The following is a 25213-nucleotide window of genomic DNA, read 5'->3' as shown; positions in this document are numbered from 1 at the left end:
TACCTTCTTTCAAGGTCTCAGCACCCTCGGCCCAACCCCGCCAGCAAAGCAACCACAGCTGGAGCTCTTCCGACCTAACACCCAGTCCAGCATGCTTCTCCAAATAATTTTATTTTAATTAAACCTACGATATACATAAACACAAGATTCTTGTAAAAAGCAAGAAATATACAAAGTTAAACGTTAAGGCCTCCCGTCCTCGGTTCTCCCCAAAGCTCACTCTTCTCCCGAGAGAGATACCGCAGAGGTGCCCGGTCACGGGGGTGGAGCTTACACTTGAGGACTGGACTTACCCACCTAAATTATTTGCAATTCTTCCGCATGGGAGATCTGTCTATGAACGCACATTTATTTATTTGTTTGTTTCCATTATTCAGGTGGGTAGGCACTTTTCTACATCTTTTTCTATGTATTTACATTAAGAAATACATACTTCTTACACTTTTTGAAATAAAAGGAACTGTATTGTTTGACAGCTTGTTTTTTCACTTAGTAATATGCTCTGAACGTTCTTTCTTAACTGTGCTTATGGATCTACCTTTCTTTTAAACTACCATGTACTAGCAACAATGTACATTTTAATAATTCATTCCCCTCCTGCTGGACTCCTGGGTTGTCTTCGGCTGGCTTTTACAAGCAAGGCTGCAGCGTGCATCCCTTACACACACATCTCTGAGCACACAGGTGAGGAGGCATGTAAAAGAGATTCGTGGAAGTGGGATTGCTGGGCCAGATTGTGTGCATGCTTTCAAGTTTGGTTGTCCTAGCTAAATCCCCCTTCCACTTGTCCGTATCCATTTACACTGCTACGAATAGGACAGGAAAGTGTCCGTTTCTTGCCCCAACCCAGAAGTTCTGCTATTCAGTGGAACCTCATCCAACTGTGACATTCTAAATGTCATGGCCCTAGGAGCAAGCAATCTTATTAGTACCAACGAAAGCTTTCTAAAAATGGCATGCCAATTTGCTCTTGCCTTGAAGATATTATGACCAGTCTTTTTAAACAAACTAGAACCCTCACCTTATTGCCCCCGGACTGGATCCTCTTTAATCCTCTCATTTGCCAGTCAGGAACATACTGTTTTACAGTAAGTAAAAACCCACAGCTGTTTTGGCAGAATTAGCGTGGAGCACCCATCTCCCCTGACACCCCCCCTCAACCATTTAACAGTGAACAGCAGGGTGCATTAAAGAAGCTCTTACAAATGGGGCTGACCATTATCTTAATTACAGTCAACATGTTTATAATGCTAAATACATCTGTCCTAAAAACTCAATTTCAAAACAGCATGCGTGGGGCTAGATAATCTGGGAGCACATTTGTGACATTTGGTTGACATTTCCTCTCTCTCCTGGATAAAAGGGTTGACTGCTATCCAGGCACATCCCCATGAGAGAGAGCCATTTAATCACTATGTCACTTATTTTTCCTGTGATTGTGTCAGTGATGGAGAAACCTAATTTAACAGAAAAGATCAGCCCTTATAAACTCAGCAAAGTCAATCCCACAACAAAAATTAAGGTGTGTGTATAAGCACCTAAACTTTTTATAAAGTTATCAATCCACTTATTCATCTAATGGACTAAAATATTAACTTGGGTGCCTATTGCATGCCAGGCCATGTGGGTGCTGGGAATACAGTGTTGAAAAGGATGCACCGAGCTCTCCAAGGGCTGCCTCACTCACTGGAGAGAACGGGAACCAAACAGCACACAGGACAAGATGGATGTCCTGCAAGGGGGCTGGAGTCTGGAGGGAAGGATTCCAGCTCTGAGGCCCACACTTGAAATGAGTCTCAAACAGATGAGGATGACAGGGAGGAAGGGTGTCCCAGCTGGAAGAAAAGCAAAGACGTGCCACCAGCGTGCCTTTGAGAGCAGTGGGCAGGTGAGCACAGCTGGAGAGGGTGTGCAGAAGGGAAGGTCATGCTCACACCCAGGGGCTCCCAGGAGATAATCTGGTTAATTATTCAGGTGACCGAGAAGGGGCTTCTGCAGAGGGTAGAGATCACTCCAAAGCCACTAATTTGGCAGCCTGTAAGTCCCCATTTGGACCAAACGTCATACATTTAAATTAATCTCCACTTCACATCCTATAGCCAGAAAATCCATCTAGCACCCACTTCCCAGTCCCATGTTTTCAGGCACTGGAGCTCCCACCCCAGCTCTCCTCATTCCCTGTCTCTTTCTACCTGTCAAAGCTCTGTCCGTCCTTCAAGCCCACCTCCAATGCCACTTCCTTCCCAGCGCTGTGCTCGGTTCCCATGCTCTGCCAGCAACACTCCCGGGTCTTCCCCATCCTGCCTTTACGCTCTCATGTCCCTCTCCAAAAGCACCAGGCAAGTGTAGGTAAATGTTTACTGAAATAAGGTGTACCCTGACTGAATTGATCTGCAAACATAGGAATGTTTCAGCCCTTGAGTAAGCCATCTCCCTATTTTGTTGTCTTTGAACTCCACAAGGTCATGTTTTTGAAATGTAAATGTCTCAAACGTTTTCTTCCACTCTACCCAAAGATACAAGCTTCCTGTTATCATTGCTCACTTAACCCTTGCAAAGACCGTCAACCTCAGTGTTGCTAATGTTCACAGCCCGGTAATATTCACAGCTGGTTCGCAGAAGTTTATAAAACCATTGTCTCTACTTTTTGTATATCCTTGAAAAATGTCAATAAGAAGAAGAATTTTTTAATGCACAGTATTTGAGATATTTGGAACCCTCTTAGGAAGTCCTTGTTTGGTTAGGACTATTTCCTGGTAAACAGATTCTTGATTAAAAGAATAGGCTTTGAAGCCAGACAGCCTAAATTCAAAGCTGGCCCCATCATTTACCAGCTATGTGACCTTGAACACATTACATGCCCTCTCTCAATATTAATTATGATCTGTAAGATAGCAGTGATGATAAGTGTGCCCACCTCATAGGATGAGTATCAGAATGGAGTGAGATGAGGAATATGCATAGTGCTTGACACAACGCAGGGTACGTGGTTATCAAGGCTCAATAAAATTGAATTATTGGCATTATCTGGAAAAAATCTCCTTCTCCTTACATCATACTTTCAAAACATTTTTTGATGATGGTTTATTTGCATATATATCTTTCTCCTCTAAGACTAGAATAGTGTCTAATCCATTTCTGTGTCCCTAGCATCCAGCACAGGGTCTGAATCATAAAAAGTGCTCCTAAAAGGTTACTAACTTCAAATCATATTGAATCATATATATACATATACACACATATGTATGTATATGCATATATGTACGTATACATATGTATATGTCTCTAAGTACATATGTGTGTGTGTGTGTGTGTGTGTATACAATTACCTCTATACAACCATGTCACTCTAGCGAACTGCAAGCCTCAGAAATCATGTGGAAGTTGTACCCAAAGACTTTAGAGAAAGCCTAGTAGACTTACACAAATACATCAAGCACCCAGAAATAAACTTCGCTGAAATTGTGACTCCAGCATTCCTTATTTTGACTTGTCCATTCTTTCATTCATTTAACAAAGATTTAATAAGCAACTCCTATAAGACAGGGAGCGTGTCAGAGGCTTAGGAATATACAAAGAGAGGAGGAAAGAAATGAAATAGCTCTGGCTCTCATATGCGCATGATATAGGGAAAATGATAAGGAAGTAAGGAGATCATTTCACGACAACGTGGTGGGCCTTTGGGAAGAAATTAGGGAGTAGAGGTGGGAAGAAGATGCCAAGGAGGAACTCCGGTGAGTCGGAGTGGACGGACAGGCAACAGGGAAGGGCAACCCAGGTCAGGGAACGGCAGGCACAGAGGCCTAAAAGCAAGAAAGGACTCCAAAAACTGGACGAAGCTCACAATGCCTGCAGAGTGGTGCTGCTGCGGTCATAGCAATAGATGAGGCTGCAGAGGCCACCAGAGGCAGGATCATGAAAGGCTCTGAATGAACTTTATTTTTTTTACTAAAAGTAATATTTTGCCTATAATGAATTTTATATCGCCCTACAATTCAGCCTTCCTAGGTCCCACCACCACTGCCATTTTGCTAGCATTTCTGCCAGTGGAAGCATGAGAAGTAGTATCACTTCTGAGTACGCAGCTCAGGGCAGATCCTTTTCAATGGCTGAAAACATTTACCCATTTTGAAAGCTGGTAGAGTCTGTATTCTATAAGCATGAGAAAAATTCCAACTGGCTTTGTATACTTTCTCATAGTGATTAGAAAGTTAAACCCTTTTAAAAAAAAAAAAGAAAGAAAGAAAGTTAAACCCTTTTAAATCAGAGATTATTCTTTTTTTTTTTTTTTTTTTTTTTTTTTTTTTTTTTTTTTTTTGAGACAGAGTCTCGCTCTGTCGCCCAGGCTGGAGTGCAGTGGCCAGATCTCAGCTCACTGCAAGCTCCGCCTCCCGGGTTTAAGCCATTCTCCTGCCTCAGCCTCCCGAGTAGCTGGGACTACAGGCGCCTGCCACCTCGCCCGGCTAGTTTTTTGTATTTTTTAGTAGAGACGAGGTTTCACCGTATTAGCCAGGAGGGTCTCGATCTCCTGACCTCGTGATCCGCCCGTCTCGGCCTCCCAAAGTGCTGGGATTACAGGCTTGAGCCATAGCGCCCGGCCCAGAGATTATTCTTGAGCTGCTAATACTATTTAAATTACAACTCCCAAATCTTGAATGATGTAACAGACTAAAGTCCAAATGCTGCTTTTTAAATTCTGTGCATCACACAGAAGTTACTTAACGTGACAGAAGGCAACATAGATTGGCCTGGTAACAAAATCTTAGCGGTTTTGTCTGTACTAGAATGCTCACCATCCTCTCAATCCTCCGTAAAATAAACAGGTTGATTTGTCATCATTTATATCCAGGAAGTCTCAAACATATCCACAGAGATGCATCTAATCTATATAGTACTACAATTTCATAGCCCAGAGGGCCCAATCCTTCTCATGACCAAAGTAACCAGATCATGCAAAGCAGTAAGTCCTAAATTTAACAGCCGGCAGGCCATCAACTCATTTATTACTCCTGAAACAAATTCTACAAGATAAAGACATTTTAAGAAGAACATGTTGTGGATAGATTTATTCCATCAGTATCTAGCGGCAACTGAAAGCAATTTTCTTAACCACACAGATACAAAAAGCCACTTGCTTTTGGAATACCAGATAACCGCACCAAAAGACAATAGTGTCTGGGAAAATCCCAAGCCACCTGTACTCTGCAAGTCATTTCCACTTGCTTTAAGCAAACATACAACAAGTCAAGTATATAGCAAATCCATTATTACTAATGTAACAAATATTGTGATTAACCCCTTCAAAATAGAGATCTTGCAAAGAATCAGTGAGCACGTCTCAGTGCTCAGAGCTCTCATAGGCATTAACTTCATTTTAACCCTCCCAAGAACCTGCATATTTATTTCAATTTCACAAATGGGTAAACAGGCTGAGAGGCAAAGGCATAGGGCTATGCTCACACAGGTAGCTGCAATTCCTATCTGAAATGTCAGCCCTCCCCTGCCTGAAGCAAACCCTGAGCTTTTTCACATTCCAGGCCCTCAGCTGTGGGCTGGCTCTGGGGGAAAGAGTGGCTGACATGCTGCTGGTGCAGACCTGGAGATAAATCATGGTGGAGTCCCCAGAGAGTGGGGCGTTCAGAAAGTCACTGAAGTTAGACTACATATCAATTTGCTTTGGGGGGCAACACCCCCACTGAGAAAGTTAATGCAGAGGTTTTGCTCTTCCCATTTAATGGCTCAGGATAACTGAGGCTCAGAAAGCATGACTTGCTTAGATGCCAAGAGAAACCAGTAACTTTCCTGAATGAAACCTACCCTATGCATTGAATCCCAGTGTTCAATCCTCACTTCCACAAAACTTCCTGCTGTGTCAGTGACCAATAAGACCTGTGTATCTAGTTGATTAGGAAAGATGCCTTCTTGGATGGAGAGGGAAAAAAAGCATCTCTTTCAGGCTGTCTTAATCTTGGTAAAGTGTTTCACACATATTTAGCATTATTAAGGCTCATAAATACAGTTAAAAATGAAGTGAATGTCATCTTGTAATTTCACTTTTGTAATTATAAATCAAGTTCTCTGAAAGCTTCTTTGAGTAAAAGTAACATTTTCTAAGATGCCCTTTATCAATCCAATATGCCAGGAATCCAAAGTATAGTCTCACTGAAGGTGTATTGAATGTTATAATTATTGAACATAATTTCTAGACATATCACTCATTTTCACTCTTTTGCCGAGGAGATACAACTGTAAAGTCTCCTATTTCATTGGTTTGATAATTCTGCCTGAGCATTGTAGCTTGTGTTGCTGAGCTTCCAATTTAAGAACAAAATTAGGCTTCAAAGAATAAAGATACCCATAAAGTTAGGAAACAGAGAGAAAAGGCATCATGCTTTATGGGTGCTCATTCTAGATATGTTCATTATATGCCAAAGCCCAGAGAAGGCAAATTCGGAATTTAAAAAGACACCATCTGTTATGTGATGTTCCAAATTACAAACCTAACCCTTAATTTCTATATACCTGCCAGTTTAGCTGTTCTCTTTCCTCAGTACAGGAAAAAAAAATGGCTTAGCATATTAACTGAGTAGCTTTGGCAGGACCTATGGATGTGCCTCATAAGACATTTTGGTGAGCTCAGCATCACAACCTGTATATTCTGTCCAGAAAAAAAAATTGTTGTATTTTACTTTTAAAACAACCATCACATGTACAATGGTTGCCATCAGCTGAGAGGCTACAACAACCCAGCAGCAAGCCATGGTCTTTTCTGAAATTTTTATTTTCTTTAAAATAGGCTTTTTGAAAGAAAAAAAGCAGAGATTTTAGAAAGTTTTAAAATCTGTGAAATGAAAAGTAAAATAATTCCTCAAGTAATTCCTCTTTTCAAAAAAATGATTAAGACAGAAGACAAAAGAGTATATAGCCCAAATCAGAAAACATTTTCACTCGAAATATTCAAAGGCAACATGTGCCATATGTAACAGAAGAAACTCCCATTAAAGAAAAAATATATATATACTTGAAAATGCCTGTGTTTCCTTCCTTGTAGATCTGAAATGTTCTAGTTTTAAAAACACGTTTAGCAAACGCAACACAGCTCATTCAGGGTTGATTTGAGTTCACAAAATATTTTTATTATGTGTAAGAAAGCATACAGCCAATAAAATTCAGAAAACATTCACAATACATAAATAACACGGACCTGATGCAGGAGATATTTTTCAGATTTTTTTTCTTTTCACGGATTGCATCTAAATGTTAAGTTCATTGCTTATCAAGAAGAATACTTTGTAAACATTTCAAAGAAACTCTGTTGAAATGCCTCACGAGTTGGCATCTGGCAAGGGAGGCTTATGATACTTTTTACAGTCCGGGTGATGATGCAGGAACTTGATTCCAAAGCACAGAGAAAGGATTAGCATTTGTCAAAAGAGATGCTGATGGCTTTAGGGGGCTCAATACACCCAAAAGGAAGCATTCTTCTGTTTCTCCCACCAACAGAAGTATCTGACTCAAGGATGATAATGAGGCACTATTCGTTGGTCAGTATACCATTAACATTTAAAGACTTCTTTAAAACTCAGCTCTAAATTCAGATGGAAGCACTACAAAAAGTAGCCCCACTGAGTGGCTTGGCTTGACCTGGTAAGTTGGAAATGCAGGGTTTGAGTCTGGTCCCTTAGTGGGACTGCTGTAACCCACTGTCCTTGCTATGCATCTCTCTCCAGGAAAGCCATTTGTCTGGTTCAGAAAAACTACCTGACACGTGAAATGAGAAAAGATGGAGAGGGCCAATTATTTTACATAAATACAAAGCAGCGTATACTTTTCATTACCAACGAAGACCATAAATTTAATGCTGGGTTCCTCTGAAGCTGGCTTTTATTTAAGATATTTACAGAATTGCAAATTCCCCTGGGAAAGTCTTTTGTCATTTAAAACATTTTGAACACAGTAGTAGCTGTACTTTTAAAATTTTTCAAAATCTTTTCAGAAAAAAAAGCATTTATAGTATTTGTCAATTCTCACCTTGCATTTATTTGTATCCATGAATTTTAAGGAATCATTTCAACTTTATTCTCTTATCTATCAGTTTCTGCTCTGTTTCTAGAAGTTACATGAACATTTAGAATGTCACAGAATCTGTGTGTTTGTTTCATTGGCTTATAAAGTGCTAGTTAAATGGCCAGAAATGTGGTTGTAAGGTCTTGGATAAAGCTCATTAATTTATCCTATTAAATATGATAAATATAGATTTATTATATAATAAATTAAAAATATCCATATATACAATAAATAAATAGAACCAATATCAACAAAACATCTCTCAATTCTGGAAAAAATTTTCATTCCTACTGTGAGGCTCAATTAATGTTTTAGAAATAATGTATGAAGGCATGCACCTACCTTTACAATCTGAAAACTTTGCTTGGAACAGTGTTAGCACCTGTTTGTATACAGCAAACTCAACCCATCTCATTTTCTTCCCAGAAAGATTTGATTTTAAGTGAAGCTGTTCACTGTTGATTCTTTGCCCTATTTTGTAAGTCCTAAGATAAGAATAAATTTCTAAAAGCAATTCTGAAGCCAAAGACATGTCCCTTGTGGCTCCCCATGTTTGTAGCGTCCCCGTTTGATTGACTATGAACAACACAGAAAATACACTGGAATGTGTTTGAAAATAGAGTTAGTTGTGTGTTGGAAAGCAGCAGAGGGCTCTCCTGACACCTCAGAGTCTCACCATACCTTAGTTTCTTAACAGCAAGCCCCAGAGCAAGTTCCTCTAGCTTTTGGGATGAGCATGTGTGGCAGGATTCATCTGGGAGTTCAACTTGGGTGCTGTCCGTTTTGTGTGATGGGTTGGATCTTCTCCAGAGAGACGTCAGTGTCATAGTCCAATATGACCGATAGGGCTGGGGACAGCTTCTCCAAGGGTCTGGCGATTCCAGCTGCCTCCTCCTTTTTCAGGTCCTCAGAGGAGCCCACAGCATGTGGGATCAGGTAAACCAGATTGCACTCCTTGGAGATAGAACCTCGTGGCTCGTGATGGCTGGAAAACATCGCGGCCCCGTTGTTATTGATACTCACCGTCTCTATGGCATTATTTGTCGCAGGGCAAAGTCTGTAGCATCCTAAGAGGGTTGAAAATGCCTTCCGAAAATCAGCATTAAAGGCATAAATGATGGGGTTTAAGGATGAATTCGCCCACCCAAACCACACAAACACGTCAAAGGTGATGGAATCAATGCAGAAAGGCTGTGTCTCCCCAGACCCACAGAAGGGCAAAATGCAGTTCAAGATGAAGAAAGGCAGCCAGCAGCACACAAACACGCCCATGATCACCGACAGCGTCTTCAGGACTTTAGTTTCTCTTTTGAAGGACATCTTAAAAGAACTTTCCGGTTGAGAACATTCGACAGGCTTTCCATTACCTGTGGTGGTCTGGCAATTCTTGGCATGGACTGCTGCCCTCTCCAAGGCCGCAATGCGCCGTATTTGTTTCTGAGCAATCCTGTAGATCCTGGTGTAGGTGACAATCATGATGGCCACAGGGATGTAAAAACTTATTACAGAGGATGAGATGGCATATGTCCTGCTGAGGCTGGAATCACAGTTGTCTATGGTCTCGGCCAGGGAAGTGGCATTCCCATCAGAGGGGCTGGTGGGTTTTGCCTTGTGCCAGCTGAGCTGCACTGGGATGAAGGAGATGAGTACAGACAAGGTCCATGCCACACTGATCAGGATGAAGGCTGCCTTGGGGGTCATCTTTCTCTCATACCGGAAAGGGCTGGAGATAGCCCAGTACCTGTCCACGCTGATCACACAGAGGTTGAGGATGGATGCGGTGGAGCACATGATGTCAAAGGCCACCCAGATGTTACAGAAGGACCCAAAGGGCCAGAAGCCAGCAATCTCAGCCACTGCTTTCCAGGGCATGACCAAGACGGCCACCAAGAGATCTGACACAGCCAAGGAGATGACAAAGAAGTTGGTCACCTTGGACCGCAGGTGTCGGAACCTGATAACGGCAGCACAGACCAGCGTGTTCCCCAGGAGCGTGGACAAGATGAGAAGCGACAGGAAACAGGCAGTGAGGATACGAACAGAGAAGTCCCTCTCCACCACCAGCCCAGTCCCGTCCATGGCAGAGGTGTTCAGAGTCCTCATCTTCCTAAGGGAAAGCACATTAGGGGCTCTGACACCCCTCAAGTTCCTAAGCAGGGAATAGGGGTCAGTCAGATTTCCAGGAGTCCTCCCCAGCAGGCAGCCCCTTGCACAGCCCTATTGCTTCGCTGGCAGAGGACCTCACCAACATTCCAAGAGAGGACTGCTGGAGTGGCAATCCAAGTCAATCCTGAGGACTGTCACTCTTGATTTCTACATTTGTCTTCTGACTCCCTTGCTGCAGGTCACTGTCCTGGACACCAGAAAGCCCCTGAATTCCCCCAAATAAAGCGTTGGCTTTTTAGCATGTTCTAAATCATCAATCCAGTGACTCCTGGGCCTCTGCTCTGTTAGTCAGTTGCAATCACATTTCCGGGCTCTTGCTTCTCTGGTGATGACAGGAAATTCTCCCCTTCCGAGACACAGCTGAAAATACATGTCTTCTCGCTCCTCCAAGCCGCTGGCTCCTCAGCAGCTCTCCAAACGCCTTAAAAAGCAAAGAGAAAACACACGGTCTTTTTCCAAGACTTAAGCAGATCGCATCTTTACTCACGTCAAGCCCAACCTAATAATCCCCAGGGCAAGCCCGTCCCAGCCACCTACCTTGCCTTGGGGTCGTCTCTCTCAAAGCCCCTGGAGCTTGGAATGTGGACTTCGCCAGGCGCAAGGGCTCTGAAACGCTGAGGAAGCGTGCCTGAGCCCAGTCAGCTGGGAGCAGCAGGGGTTCGGCTCCCGGTGCGCAAAAATCGCCGGGGTGCGTTTGGGGAAAGGATCCCAGGCCACGTACCTAGAGAGGAGGCGCCGCCCCACTGCCTTGAACAGCTAGGGATTGTTCAAGGGGCACTGTACCCAGGCTAAGGGCTCCTGGGCACTCGGAGCTTCCTTGGGAGAGAGCATTCCCAGGACTGGTGCCCTGGGCAGCTTCTTTTCTTGGCTTCCTTTCGGGAGCCCAGAGCCTTGGTGAACCTTGGGCGGCCTTCAGCCCTACAGGGCAGGGCCCTGCGCCTCCCCGCAGGAACTGCCCGCGACCTCTCAGGAGCCTGTGGCAATGCGAGGCAGCGAGCCGAGCTGGCACCAGCAGGCGCACGGGCCGGCGGGGTTCCCGCGGGGCACAGCCCACCCCGCCCGCGCGTCCCTCCCCTGCCCTGGGGGCGGTCCTCGCTTGACAGTCAGAGTTGCGGGCGACAGCTGCACGTGGTCCCCCTGGATGGTTCTGCTGGCGAGGTGGGCGGAGGACGCCCGGGTGAGTGCTTGCCCTCCCTGGTTATCTCGCCAGTCTCCGGAGCTCAGCGCAGCACGCTCAGGGCCGGCGAGACAAATCCGACGTCAGAACCTCAAGTAAGCTTGAGTCCCCTGAAAGCAAAGCTCGGCCCCGACATCCAGCGCCTCTTGGGGTCAACCCCTAGCCCGACCCAAAGCCATAAGCAAGCAGGAGCCCCCCATTCTCTGCACACCAACTCCTACAACTGCCAGCCGACGTCCGACCTGCGTTGTCTCCAAGTGCCCCCTAAGTAGGGTGAGAGATGCCTGTGGGCGCCTGTACTCACCGCTCTCAGGGAGGGCGCGGCGCAGCGGCGATCAGGGCCAGCGCGCGCCGCTGCGTCACGAGGGGACACACTCCTTCTCCGCCCAGGTGGCGGGCGCGTCCCGGCTGCGGTCAACGCTGGACTGCAGCCGGTGCCCCGCACCTACCCAGCGCCCCAACCCGAGCGCCGCGCGCTCCGTGTGCCCGGGGCGCCCTCTGCCGGCGGCTGCGACTTCCCGAGGCCCCGCTGTGCCCTCGCAGGTACCAACCTCACTCACAAGCGTTCCAGCGACCGCCAGGGACCCGCGCCGCGGCTCGTTTTTCCCCATCCATGACTGCCAGAACCTGAACTCAGGGAAGCGGAACTTCTTCACTCAGGGCTCCTCCGCTTGAAATACGCCGAAAAAAGGACATGGGTGAAAAATTTTACTTTGCTGGCATTGTATTCGTGAACCAATGTTTCCTCCTGTGCGCCCACTGCGTTCAAACCTGGGGCGCTAGAGCAGCCGAGACGCAAGCCTTACTCTCAAAGAGAAAGGCAGAGCGGGCATTGACTCAGCAGCATCCGTGTTGCCGGTGCACTCTTTACGTTGCTCCCCCGTTAAAATAATCCTTCCCCCCCCCCCCCCCCCCCCCCCCCGCCCCGCTCCGGGGCCGGCTCATCCCGCTTCGCCCAAGTGGAAATGCGGCTCAGAAAGGTAGCGGGGCCTGCTCAAAGTCACGCAGCTAACGCGGGAACTGCGCCGCTGCCCACCTGTTCTTTTAACTCAGCACGTGTGGTATAGGAACCCACAAACTGGAAACTTAGCTACAGGGCTAAAATACAAGGAAGAGGCATATGGAGGCAGCAGGGCCTGGTGGAGAAGGAGCCCCCAGCCTCTCCTGGTTGCCCCAGGCAAGCTCACAGGTGAGACTTTGCATTAATTGTGCAGAAATTGCGACATTGTGGTGCCTTCCTGTGCCTTCTCGAAAGGTGTGAGGAGAATAAGCATTGAGCCCCCAGGTCACACTGCCTGACCGCCTGGTCCTGCCCTGCCGCCCTCGGCTGCAATGTGCACTCTCTCCTCTCTGAGCTCGGGTTCTTCCTCTATGAAACGGCGAGGACTTAACAGGAACGTCCTAAGTATTAACTGAGACGGTGTTTCCAGAGGGCTTGGCACCAAACCTAGGAGCCTGTCAGCCCTCCCTGGGCAGGAACCCTTGGGATGCATTAAAAAACCAACAGTCCAGGCCAGGCACAGTGGCTCACGCCTGTAATCCCAGCACTTTGGGAGACCGAGGCAGGTGGATCATGAGGTCAGGAGATCAAGACCATCCTGACTAACACGGTGAAACCCCGTCTGTACTAAAAATACAAAAAATTAGCCAGGCGTGGTGGGCAGGTGCCTGTAGTCCCAGCTACTCGTGAGGCTGAGGCAGGAGAATGGCGTGAATCCGGGAGGCGGAGCTTGCAGTGAGCCGAGATCGCGCCACTGCACTCCAGCCTGGGCCACAGAGCCAGACTCAGTCTCAAAAAAAAAAAAAAAAAAAAAAAAAAAAAAAAAAAACCAACAGTCCAATCTCCACAAGAGCCATGCAACATATCAGAAGCAAACATTTTCTCTGGGGGGAAAAAAACCCTAAACCAAGTAATAATTCCATTTAGTTCTCCAGTACAAAGTGTACCTTGGTTATTTATTTATTTATTTAGAGGCAGAGTCTTGCTCTGCCGCCCAGGCTGGAGTGTAATGGTGCTGTCTTAGCTCACTGCAACCTCCGCCTCCCGGGTTCCAGCGCTTCTCCTGACTCAGCTGTCCAAGTAGCTGGAATTACAGGTGTCTGCCACAATGCCCGGGTAATTTTTTGTATTTTTAGTAGAGATGGGGTTTCACCATGTTGACCAGGCTGGTCTTAAACTCCTGACCTCAGGTGATCCACCCGCCTTGGCCTCCCAAAGCACTGGGATTACAGGCGCCAGCCACCGCGCCAGGCCTTTTGCACCTTGGCTTTAGATGAAACGACCATATTGCTAGCACAGACCCTCCTGTGCCTGTGCTCACGGCTCTGTCCTCCCACCCACGCCCTTGCCCTCACACACAGTGTCCAACGGACTGGGGGTCAGAGACACAGTTGTTGCCACACACATTCCCCAAGAACTGCATTTCTGTAGAGCCCAAAGTCATGCTTAACATAACACTTTCGGATCACTTTCCCCAAGGCCATCATTCTCCAAACTTCTTGACTTTGTTTCATTTTCTTTCTTTCCCTTTTACTAATAAACACAAATTAAAGATATGTTTCTGGTTCGAGACCATCATGTAAGCCTGAGCATTTAACTCCTGACATTCTACCCTGGCATCTGCAATTTTCCACTGAAATTACCCAGAAATAAAACAGGTAGGGGAAATTCAGCATTAACCTTGGAAAGCAGGAAAGCGTGGGGTCCTGATCTGCAGGATAACGAGCCAGCGGGATTGGACTGGGGGAGGCAGGACTCTGTAGGAATATTCCATATGGCAAGAAAATGTACTTCAGGAAGTAACCTCGAAAGAACACACTAACTGCTCTGCCACCCCAAAATCGAGGTAGCACACACTGGAGGTGAGGATGAGGCCAATTTGAGGGCTAAAATTTCTGTCTAATGACTACCTTTCAGAAGTGCCCCCCAGTTACCGAGTCTTCTCAGAGCCAACGACAATGCCACGGCTCTTGTAATTAAAACAAGGATGACAAACACATCACAACACCTGGGCTTCAGGTGGTATCACACTCAAGAAAACATCAGTTTAACAGTGGAAAAATATTTGACACGACATTTAAATATTAATCAAAATTTTGTTCAAAGGAACATTCACAACATACTTCATATTCTCATTTCTCTCAAGCCCACCAGCTGCTCAAAAAAACTTTTTTGTTTTGCTTGAAAAATCACCTAAAGTATTCCAAACTAGCCCATACTGACCTTTAACTTTTTCTCTCCACCCATTTATCTGACAAGTCCAGGTGATCAAATCAACACACAGCATTTTGGTAGTGGTTGAGAGCTGTATTTCTCCACCACAAGTAAATTTCCGTCATTTTCAAGGTCAAATATTAAATCTCCTCCCTACCCATATGCTGTGGTTTGAATGTCTCTGCCAAAACTCGTGTTGAAATTCAATTGCCATTGTGATAAGATTAAGAGTTGGGGCCTTTCAGACGTGATTGATTGATTGATTGATTGATTGATTGATTTAGAGGCAGAGTCTTGCTCTGTGGTTAGGCCAAATGGTTCTGCCCTCCTGAATGGACTAATGCCATTATCTCGTTATCTCTGGAGTGGGTTAGTTACTGCTGGAGAGAGCTCCTGATAAAAGGATAAGTTCAGCCTCCATTCCCTCCCTGCCTCTTGTGTACTCCCTTCTTCTGCCAAGTTATGATGCCACCCCATGATCTGGGACTTCCCAGCCTCCAGGAACGATAAGCCAAATAAACTTACATTGTTTATAGTTTACCCAGTTGGTGGTATTCTGTTACAGCAGCAGAAAACAGACTAGACATCATAACATATAAAAAAAGGCTCAGAAATCCAGCCAGCAAAGCAAAAACTGCTAAACAGGCAGAGAAGGAGAGAACCTGAGAATAACCAAAGAGGTGATTTTGTTTCAGATCACCAGGAAAACCAGAGTGTTGGACCAGTTTCTCTATCATTCTATAACTCAATGCCTGAGGTGCCTTCCTAACAGATGTAGGTCACTGGCTTTTGAACATCATTGCTGAGAGAACAGGAAAGAGTAAAATGGAGCTTAAATTTCAGTGTTTCACTTTGCACAGAGTGTGAATTTCAGAGGAACTTACAGTTTTGCTAGAGGTTTGGAGTTTTTCCTATTTTCTTACTTGAAGCTAAGGTGAAACAAAGCCTTCCATTTTGTTCTATAAAAATCTCCCCCACAAACATCAAGAACACAAGTATAAATGCAATCAGGTATTAGATCATGCTGAGAATGTGAACCCAACACAAAAGCACCTTTGTTTAACAAATTAGTATGTCTTTTAAGCTCTACTCTGTGTGATTTACGCACAGAGAAGAGGGGGAAGTCAAAATGATGCTTTTCAACAAATCTTTATTTGGAGTATATAAAAGTCGGTGAATACAAAAGGCACACTATCAAAGGGGAGCTTAACCTCATAAAAGAATAAATAAAAAACGGAACTGTCAAGTATATCAAATGATATATTTAAGAGTCTTTAGGATTGTTAAAGCTGACTTTATACACAAAGTGATTAGCTTACGATGTTAGCGAAAAGAGATAAAGTTTGGCTGACCTTGACTAAGTAACTAGAATGCTTGTTTCTGACAATGAATGTAACTTCTCTGAAATTCCTAATCCCCTGTTGTATTTTCCTCTCCTATAGTTACACAATTCAAAAATCAACACTTCAAATTTCAAAATCAATATATATCAGTTTCTTCAGTGGTTGATAGGTAGTGGAACACGCATAATGTGTTTTCTATTGTTGCACCTGCTCTTTGTTCCCTTTTCCCCCTCTTTTCTGCCTTTTATAGGCTTAACTGAGTAGTTTTTATAATTCCATTTTATCTTTTTTATTGGCTAATTTTCTATAATTTTTTGTTATTTTCATGGTTGCGTTAGAGTTTATATCATTTCTCTGTCTATATATATTTATACACACACATATACACATATATATTTTATAACACACATATGTAATATTTTTCAAAGCCTGCATTCAAGTGATATTATATCATTCCATGTATCATTAAGAACATTACAATAGTATTCTTCCAAGTCTTCTTAAATGGTCAATTATCTTTTTAAAAACTCTAAGTAATAAGAAATAAATACTGTATGTTTCCCATGTGCCATTTCTGATGTTCTTCCTTTTTATGTAGATCCATATTGCCATCTGGGATCATCTTTCTGCTAGAAGGACAACCTTTAACATTCCCTGAAGTGCAGGGCTGCTGGTGGTTGATTTTCTTCAGCTTTTATATCTCTAAAAAGTATCCATTTTGCTTTCATTCTTGAAAGATATTTTTGCTAGGTATAGAATTCTAGATGGACAGATTTTTCATTTTAATGGTTTCAGATGTTGATCTGCTATCTTCTAATTTATATTGTTTCCAACAAAATATCTGCTATCAACTTTATCTTTGTCCCTCTCTACATAACGCGTCTTTCTTTCCTCTGGCTATTAAGATGGTTTTTTCTTTATCACTGGTTTTAAGCAATTTGATCAAGATCTACCTAAGAGTAGTTTTCTTCAAATCTTTAGCGTGTTTTTCTAGTCTATAGGCTTACAGTTTTTGTCAATTTGGAAAACTGTGGTCATTATTCCTTAATTTTTTTTTTTTTTTTTTTTTTTTCCTGAGACAGAGTCTCACTCTGTCATTCAGGCTAGAGTGCAGTGGCACAATCTCTGCTCACTGCAATGTTGGCCTCCCGGGCTCAAGTGATTCTTCTGCCCCAGCCTCCTGAGTAGCTGGGATTATAGGTGCACACCACCACGCCCAGCTAATTTTTGTATTTTTAGTAAAGATGGGGTTTCAGCAGGTTGGCCAGGCCGGTCTCAAACTCCTCACCTCAAGTGATCTGCCCACCTTGGCCTCCCAAAGTGTTGGGATTACCGGCGTGAGCCACTGCACCTGGCCTAAATATTTCTTTCTTTTTTTTTTTTTTTTTATCTTTCCCCTTTCATTCTCTTCTTTGGGTTCTTTAAATGCATGGACTGCTTGCAGTTGGCCTCCAACTCACTGATGCAGGTTCTCTTCTCTTTACTCTCTTTTCCCTCTGTATTTCATTCTGGATAGTTTCTATTGTTATATCTTTGAGTCAACTAACATTTTTCTTCTGCAAGGACTAACGTGTTGTCAGATCTCATTTTGTGTATTTTTCATCTCACGTTTTGTAGTTTTCTTCTCTGAAAGTTCATTTTATGTCTTTTTTTTTTTTTTGAGACAGAGTCTCGCTGTGTCACCCAGGCTGGAGTGCAGTGGCCGGATCTCAGCTCACTGCAAGCTCCGCCTCCCGGGTTTACGCCATTCTCCTGCCGCAGCCTCCCGAGTAGCTGGGACTACAGGCGCCCACCACCTCGCCCGGCTAGTTTTTTGTATTTTTTAGTAGAGACGGGGTTTCACCGTGTTAGCCAGGATGGTCTCGATCTCCTGACCTCGTGATCCGCCCATCTCGGCCTCCCAAAGTGCTGGGATTACAGGCTTGAGCCACCGCGCCCGGCCATTTTATGGCTTTTTTACATTTCCTGTGTATCCACTTAACTTTCTGAATATGTGAAATAAGGTTACAAGAACTATTTTAATGTCCTTCTTTGCTAATTCTAACCTCTGCGTCCATTCAATTGATTTTTCTCTTCATCATGGGTCATACTTGTCTAATTCTTTTCATGCCTGCTCATTTTTTTGGATGTCATACATTGTAAATTTTATCTAGTTGGTGCTAGCCTTTTTATATTCTTAAAAATAGTCTTGAGTTTTGCTCTAGAAGATATTACAGTTATTTGGAAACAGTTTAATCCTTCAGTTCTTGCTTTTTTCCTTTTTCTTTTTCTTTTTTTTCCCCCTCTTTTTTCTTTTGTTCCTTTCTTTCCTCACATCAGATGAGTGACGTGCTGACACTGTAACAAGGCTTGAGGCAGCGCATCTCACACATGAGCATGAAAACCCAATCATTATGCTTATGAACCACAAAAGGATTCGGGTATTGCTTTTAAGAGGTAGTAGGTAGAACCAGAGCAGAGTTTAATCTGGGGTTATTTATTTTGTGTGACTGAAGCAAGATTCTTTTTCAGTGTATCTGGCTGGTGGTGGCAAACCCTGTTCATGGCCCTGCGTCAGTGCCAGGCACTGAGATACTGTTCCTTGTAATTTCCATGCTTATATTTCTGCACATTCATGTACTGGTTAGTCCTCTGCTGAACACTCAAAGGGGACTCTCTGAAGATTCCTGGAGTCCTTTCTCTCCCTCCCTCCCTCCTCCTTCTCTCTCTGTCTCTCTCTCTCTGTCTCTTTCGTGGCAGCTCTCTCCTTTGCAGTACTCTGTTCTGTGACCTCTGGTCGTCTTGATCTCCCTGGACCCTTAGTTGTGTTCACTCAACTCAGGGAGTCTGCCCGACTCCTCCTGTGTCCCCCTCCCTGCACTACGGCTTGGAACATCTTTTGAGGCAACAAGCTGGGTGACAATAAGGCTCACCTCATTTTTCCCCATCTTTCAGGGATTGCTGTCCTTTGTGTCCTGATGTCCAGTATCTGGAGAAACATCGTTTCATGTATTTTGTTCATTTTATTGGTTGTTTCTGGTGGGAGGGCAAATCCCATCCCTGTTGTTTCATCTTGTCTGGAAGCAGAGATCAAGAAAAGTCACAACTTTCAGATTTATGTCTCAACTTTTTAGATTTTAAGTCTAAAAAGGCAAAGGAATCTAATCAGGCAGGAAAAACTGAGGTTGGAAATGGAGGCTAGTCCAGTGATACTTTAATACCGCAAAACTGCTCCTGGTTCATGACTCTGGCCTGCTATAGAATCAAATCTAGCCCCGGCCCCACCTGTCATTACGGTTCCAGCATTCTCATCTTCCCCCATCTAAATCCTTCATTCTTAGGAGACAAAGAGGGTCCACCTGGCTCAGCCTGGTCTTTGGGGAGTATGGGGAGTGCCAATGCTTTGAGAAGGGATGGAATGGTTATGAACACCACCATACGTTCCCTAAGTATTTTTTGAGTGCCTATTATTGGCCGGGTACTGTTCTAGGTGCTGGGAACAAAACAAACCACCCTGTCCTCATAGATTTTTTATCACAGTGATAAATGATAAATACTTTTAGCACAACACAATATAGAATTGCTATAAGCTTTGATTTTGTTCAAAAAGAAAAATGTGCTTGCTAGCAAAATCATAACCTAAGCTGAGATGAAAGACAGGCTAATCCACAAAAATTGTTTACCCTGTGTAAACGTAGAATCTATTTAAGTCACCTTAGAGAGTCTTCTTTAGGCCATTGATAGAAGACATGAATGAAGCCCAGGGGAGAGTCTCTGCAGCGGAAAACGCTGAAGTGGCTCTTGAGGCTGAAAATCAATGCTTTGTGAAGAAACAGAAGCTGCTAATTTGTCTGCTGGGCCCATGAGATTGTATATCACTGGAGGAGCCCAGTGAGTATCCTTCAATTCACAGAGGGCTTTCCTCTCAGCCTGCCTCTGCGTTGATTTAATTACTTCCCCTCCCTAGAACATATGCACTGGTCACTCTCACCCCCAGCTTCAGGTATCCCAATTCAGGAGATGAGCCTGGGGCTGCAGTGGAAGGAACAGTGGGTCAGACAGACCTGGGTTTGAATCTTGGCCCCATGACTGTCAAGCTGTGGGGCCTTGTTCAAGTTTCTTCACCTACATGCCCTCCTTATCTCCCACCCCTGAAACTGCAAATACAGCTGCTAAGAAGCTTACATGAAATCCCGTCCAAAGTATCAAGCAGGTAGGCACAGATCAGGAAATCTTCCCTTGCATTGCATTTTGTCTTGGTAAAGGCTGTTTGTAAAGTGTACATTCATTGGTCTTTGCCAGCCCAGCATCCATTTCACCTTCTCTGAAGAAAACATTCCAGATTACTTTGGGGGAATTACCTGTTCTGGTGGTCTGATAGGGCCTGCCCCTCCCTAGCTAAGGGAATAGACACGTGACCTGAGACAGGTTGACCAGATGCTTCCTCCCTGAGAGTTGTATCTTTAGCAGAAGGACAGATAAATTGAACCCATGTGAATGAAACAGCATCAGCCTCCTCAGCATCCCTCTGACCAGACTGCTGCTGCTGTGAGACTATGCATGGAACTCATGCTTCCAGAAGCCCTGGGTGCTTTGTTCCCTGTCCTTTCTCAAGCCTGGCTCTACAGCCTCCCCTCCACTCAGTGTTGCCTTTCCAGTGAATTTCCATTTGATTAGGTTAGCCATAGTACATTTCTGTGACTTACAGTCAGAGATCTCTATCTGATCAGCTGAAGAAGAAGAGGAAGAGGAGGAGGAGGGAGAGGAGAAAGAGAGAGGGGGGAAGAGGGAAAGAGGAGGAGGGAAAAGGACAGAGGGAGAAAGGAGAGGGGAAGGAATAGGGAAGGAAACACATTTTATGTTTTGTTTGGATTTGACACAACCGGAGCCACAATTTTTGCTTGGCTGGCCAGCAAAGAGAAGAATTAAACACAAGGAACCTCAGGTTTTTTCCTAATTAACAGATGACTGATGACCCTACATAATCTATATAATGATGGATCTTCTCCCAATAATTTATTTCATTTACAAACTTCATTCCGTATAATAAACATATTTAATAGATTAAATAAATGATGTGTATTACCTGCTTCCAGTGGGCAATCCCCTGCTATCTTACCTGGAATCATTGGAGCTAGCAGGCACCAAATCTCCCAATTTTGGACACTGAGATTGGCCTGATTAGCTGTACCTCTAGAAACACAGCTAATGGAGATGCCCATCCCAGCTTTGGGAGGGTGGATAGGGGGCACCAAAAGAGACTTTACGGAGGATGCAACACTGAATCTGATCTTAAAGGAAGATCTCAGAGGACAAGCTTAGTTGAAGAAGGAAGGAAAAGCATGTTCGCAGAAGGAATGCAAAGACTCAGGTGGGAGCGTGTGGGGAGGGGAGAAAAGCAGGGATAGGGAGAGATATGGTTACAGGATTGGGAAAGAAATATAAAGAGGGTCCTTTTAAAATCAGAGCACTCTTGAGGTCAGTGTACTTTTATCCAGAGATTTCTAGAGTCTCAAGGATACCTGAGAGACCTTGTTATGCTCATGAAGTAGAGAAACTGGAAGAAGTCCACATATTTTAATGGTTTCGTTACTGGAAAGGGGTCTCAGTCTAGACCCCAAGAGAAGGTTCTTGGATCTTGTGCAAGAAAGAATTCAGGGCAAGTCCATAGAGTAAAGTGAAAGCAAATTTATTAGGAGAGTAAAGGAATAAATAATGGCTACTCTGCAGACAGAGCAGCCCCGAGGGCAGCTGGTTGCCCATTTTTATGGCTATTTATTGATTATATGCTAAACAAGGGGTGGATTATTCATGCCTCCCCTCTTTAGACCATATAAGGCAACTTCCTGACATTGCCATGGCATTCGTAAACTGTCATGGCACTGGTGGGAGTGTAGCAGTGAGGACGACCAGAGGTCACTCTCATTGCCATCTTGGTTTTGGTGGGTTTTGGCTGGCTTTTTTACTGCAGCCTGTTTTATCAGCAAGGTCTTTATGACCTGTATCTTGTGCTAACCTCCTATCTTACCCTGTGACTTAGAGTGCCCTAACCGTCTTGGAATGCAGCCCAATAGGTCTCAGATTCATTTTACCCAGTTCCTTTTCAAGATGGAGTTGCTCTGGTTCAACACCTCTGACAGCACTAATTTGGAAGAGATGGAAAACTTTGAGGAGGTCCCAGAGAATGGCCAGCAACCTCACGGACAGAATCCTGGGGTACCTTGGGTAAAAGTTTCTTCTCCATGCCACCCACAAGACACTGTGGTCCCAGTCGCCAGCCCTCCACCTCTCTGGGATTTTTCTATTATGTCATCTGTCCACTCAACATCTCCCCCAGATTTTACCTGTGTTTTTTATCAAACTTATCATCTTCCTCCAAAACTCGCTGCTCCTCTTGTGATTCCTCCATTGGTGAAAAACACTGTCTTCTCCATACACAACAACAATCGGACTTCAAAATGAAGAACTTTTGCACATCAAAGGGCACTGTAAACAGAGTAAAAGCACAACCTATAGGCCGGGTGCGGTGACTCATGCCTGTAATCCCAGCACTTTGGGAGGTTTAGGCAGGTAGATCACAAGGTCAGGAGATCGAGACCATCCTGGCTAACACGGTGAAACCCCATCTCTACTAAAAATACATTACATATAAGCATTATGTAATGCTTCCCCTGCCTACACCACATTCAAAGTCATACACGCTTGCTCATTCTTCTGGGATTCAGGGAAACATCTGCTCCTTTCACCTGATTTTAACACCTAGTGTTCTAATCCAGGTCTCAATGTCTCTTACATGGGTTACCTCGGCCAGCCTCCCCATCATCATCTCAGCCTCCCCAAGGGCATACACCATGGACCTGAGTTGTTAGGTCATGGGCTATGTGTCTCTAGCTTTCATAGCAACTCTGTAAAGTAAGATGAGCAGCACCTATAATTGACTGTTCTGTTTCTACCTGAGGCAACTGGATATGGTAGCAAATATTATACACTATTTGCCCGTTTCTTTAAAATCGATTGCTTCCTTATATAAACTTTTACTAGGTCTTAGATTTCTTTAGACCTTGCTGTACTGGAAGAAATTCTGTGTGCAATCTTGCTGAAGAAGGTCCTCCTAAATGTAGGTAAAGGAAGGAAAAAAAGCTGGTGTGGTTCCACCTGGAGATGAAATCCTGAACAGTACAGCCTTTTAGGGAAAAAAAAAAATGATAAAATTGGAAGTAGGAAACATTTCAAGAATAAAACTCCTGGGGGGAAGTTTAGAACGGGGCTGAGGGATAAAAGACTACACACTGGGTACAACGTATACTGCTGAGGTGATGGATGCACCAAACTCTCAGAAATCACCACTAAAGAATTTATCCATGTAACCAACACCAGCTGTTCCCCAAAAATGATTGAACTAAAAATTAAAAAAACAAAACAACAACTCCATTCCCTGATTAGAAACCACAAAAGGGACCTTAAGAGGTTGTCTGTACGTGTCTCTTTGGAGATACCTGGGCTTAGGGTCTGCCCTGTGGAATGTATACCTTGAATCTCTCAAGGTCTTTCATGCTCACTGACCATCACAGGAAATGACATTCAAATCAGCATCTATCATTTTTGGAAGGTTTATAAACTGACATTTTACTTTGCCAGAAATAGGAGACTCAGAATCCAACCTTGTTAGTGTCTTCTCTCATGTTACAGAGGCAAATGAACTGATGGACCTGGCAGATTCTCCACCTTCAAACAATGATGGTTCACACTGACACTCTGTCCCTGGCTGCAGAGGGCACCTCTTTTTCTGTTCACCTGACCCCTTTCTCTCCCAGACCATGTGGTCCTGGCGGGCTGCCCATCATGGGCCTCAACTCCCCTGACCACGTGGGACAGGCACAAGACCCACAACACTCTGTTCAGACTCTCTCTCGGGCATCTGAAATTTCCATGGCGACAGAGGGACAAAAGAAGGATAGAGCTTTTCAACAAATGATGGACATCCAACAAAAGAAGGACATCATTTTCAACAAATGATGCCTGGAGAACTGGATATCTACTTGCTGAAGAATGAAGTCATACCCTCATCTCACAGTATCTACAAAAACTAGCTGAAAATAGACTAAAGAGCTAAACAGAAAAGTTAAAATTATAAAATATAAGGAGAAATCTTCACGGTATTGGATTTGGCAGTGATTTCTTCTTTATGACACTACAAGCACAGGCGACAAAAGAGAAAAGATGGAAATTGGACTTCAAAATAAAGAACTTTTGCACATCAAAAGGTACTACAAACAGAGTAAAAAGACAACCTACAGGCCGGGCGCGGTGGCTCACGCCTGTAATCCCAGCACTCTGGGAGGCTGAGATGGGTGGATCACGAGGTCAGGAGATCGAGATCATCCTGGCTAACACAGTGAAACCCCGTCTCTACTAAAATTACAAAAACAAAAATAGCCAGGCGTGGTGGCGGGCACCTGTAGTCCCAGCTACTCCGGAGGCTGAGGCAGGAGAATGGAGTGAACCTGGGAGGCGGAGCTTGCAGTGAGCTGAGATCGAGCCACTGCACTCCAGCCTAGGCGACAGAGTGAGACTCCGTCTCAAAAAAAAAAAAAAAAAAAAAAAAAAAAAAAAAAAAAAAAAAAAGAAGGCCAGGTGCGGTGGCTCACACCTGTAATCCCAGCATTTTGGGAGGCCGAGGCAGGCAGATCACGAAGTCAAGAGATCTAGACCATCCTGGCTAACATGGTGAAACCCCATCTCTACTAAAAATACAAAAAATTCGCTGACTGTGGTGGCAGGCGCCTGTAGTCCCAGCTACTCAGGAGGCTGAGGCAGGAGAATGGCGAGAACCCGGGAGGCAGAGCTTTCAGTGAGCTGAGATCACACCACTACACTCCAGCCTGGGTGATAGAGCGAGACTCTGTCTCAAAAAACAGAAAAAAAAAAAAAAAGACAACCTATACAATGAGAGAAAATGTTTGTAAATCAAATTCCTAATAAAAAATTAATATCCAGAATCTATAAAGAACTCCTATAACTCAACAACAGCAATTAAAAACTGGGCAAAGGACTTCAACAGACATTTCTCCAAAGAAGTTATACAAATGGCCAATGAGCACAGGAAGAGATGATCAGCACCACTAATCATTAGGGAAGTGGAAACCAAAACCACGGTGAGATCCCACCTCACACCCATTAGGATGGCTACTATCAAACAAGCAGAGAATAGCAGGTGTTGGTGGGGATGTAGAGAGATTGGAAGGAACTCTTGCACATTGCTGGTGG

The 25213-nt window shown here is 44.3% G+C and overlaps 1 protein-coding gene and 1 non-coding gene across 2 annotated transcripts; both read right to left on the bottom strand.

Moving 5' to 3' along the window:
- Positions 1 to 7114: 7114 nt before the first annotated feature.
- DRD1 (dopamine receptor D1) lies at positions 7115 to 11302 on the bottom strand. The gene is made up of 2 exons (XM_010388366.2): positions 10771 to 11302; positions 7115 to 10654 (listed from the first exon to the last, which is right to left on the bottom strand). Exon 2 carries the CDS (start codon positions 10168 to 10170, stop codon positions 8830 to 8832), a length of 1341 nt encoding a protein of 446 aa, XP_010386668.1. The 5' UTR covers positions 10171 to 10654; positions 10771 to 11302; the 3' UTR covers positions 7115 to 8829.
- Positions 11303 to 18280: 6978 nt separating this feature from the next.
- Positions 18281 to 18383, bottom strand: LOC115896715. The gene has a single exon (XR_004056616.1). It is a non-coding gene; the product is annotated as a small nucleolar RNA U13 (small nucleolar RNA).
- Between the last annotated feature and the right edge of the window lie 6830 nt (positions 18384 to 25213).

The sequence above is a fragment of the Rhinopithecus roxellana genome, chromosome 3, assembly GCF_007565055.1.
Source record: "Rhinopithecus roxellana isolate Shanxi Qingling chromosome 3, ASM756505v1, whole genome shotgun sequence".
Lineage (NCBI taxonomy): Eukaryota > Metazoa > Chordata > Mammalia > Primates > Cercopithecidae > Rhinopithecus > Rhinopithecus roxellana.
Note: the sequence above shows the minus strand (reverse complement) of the source record. Positions and strands in the feature narration are given on the sequence as shown.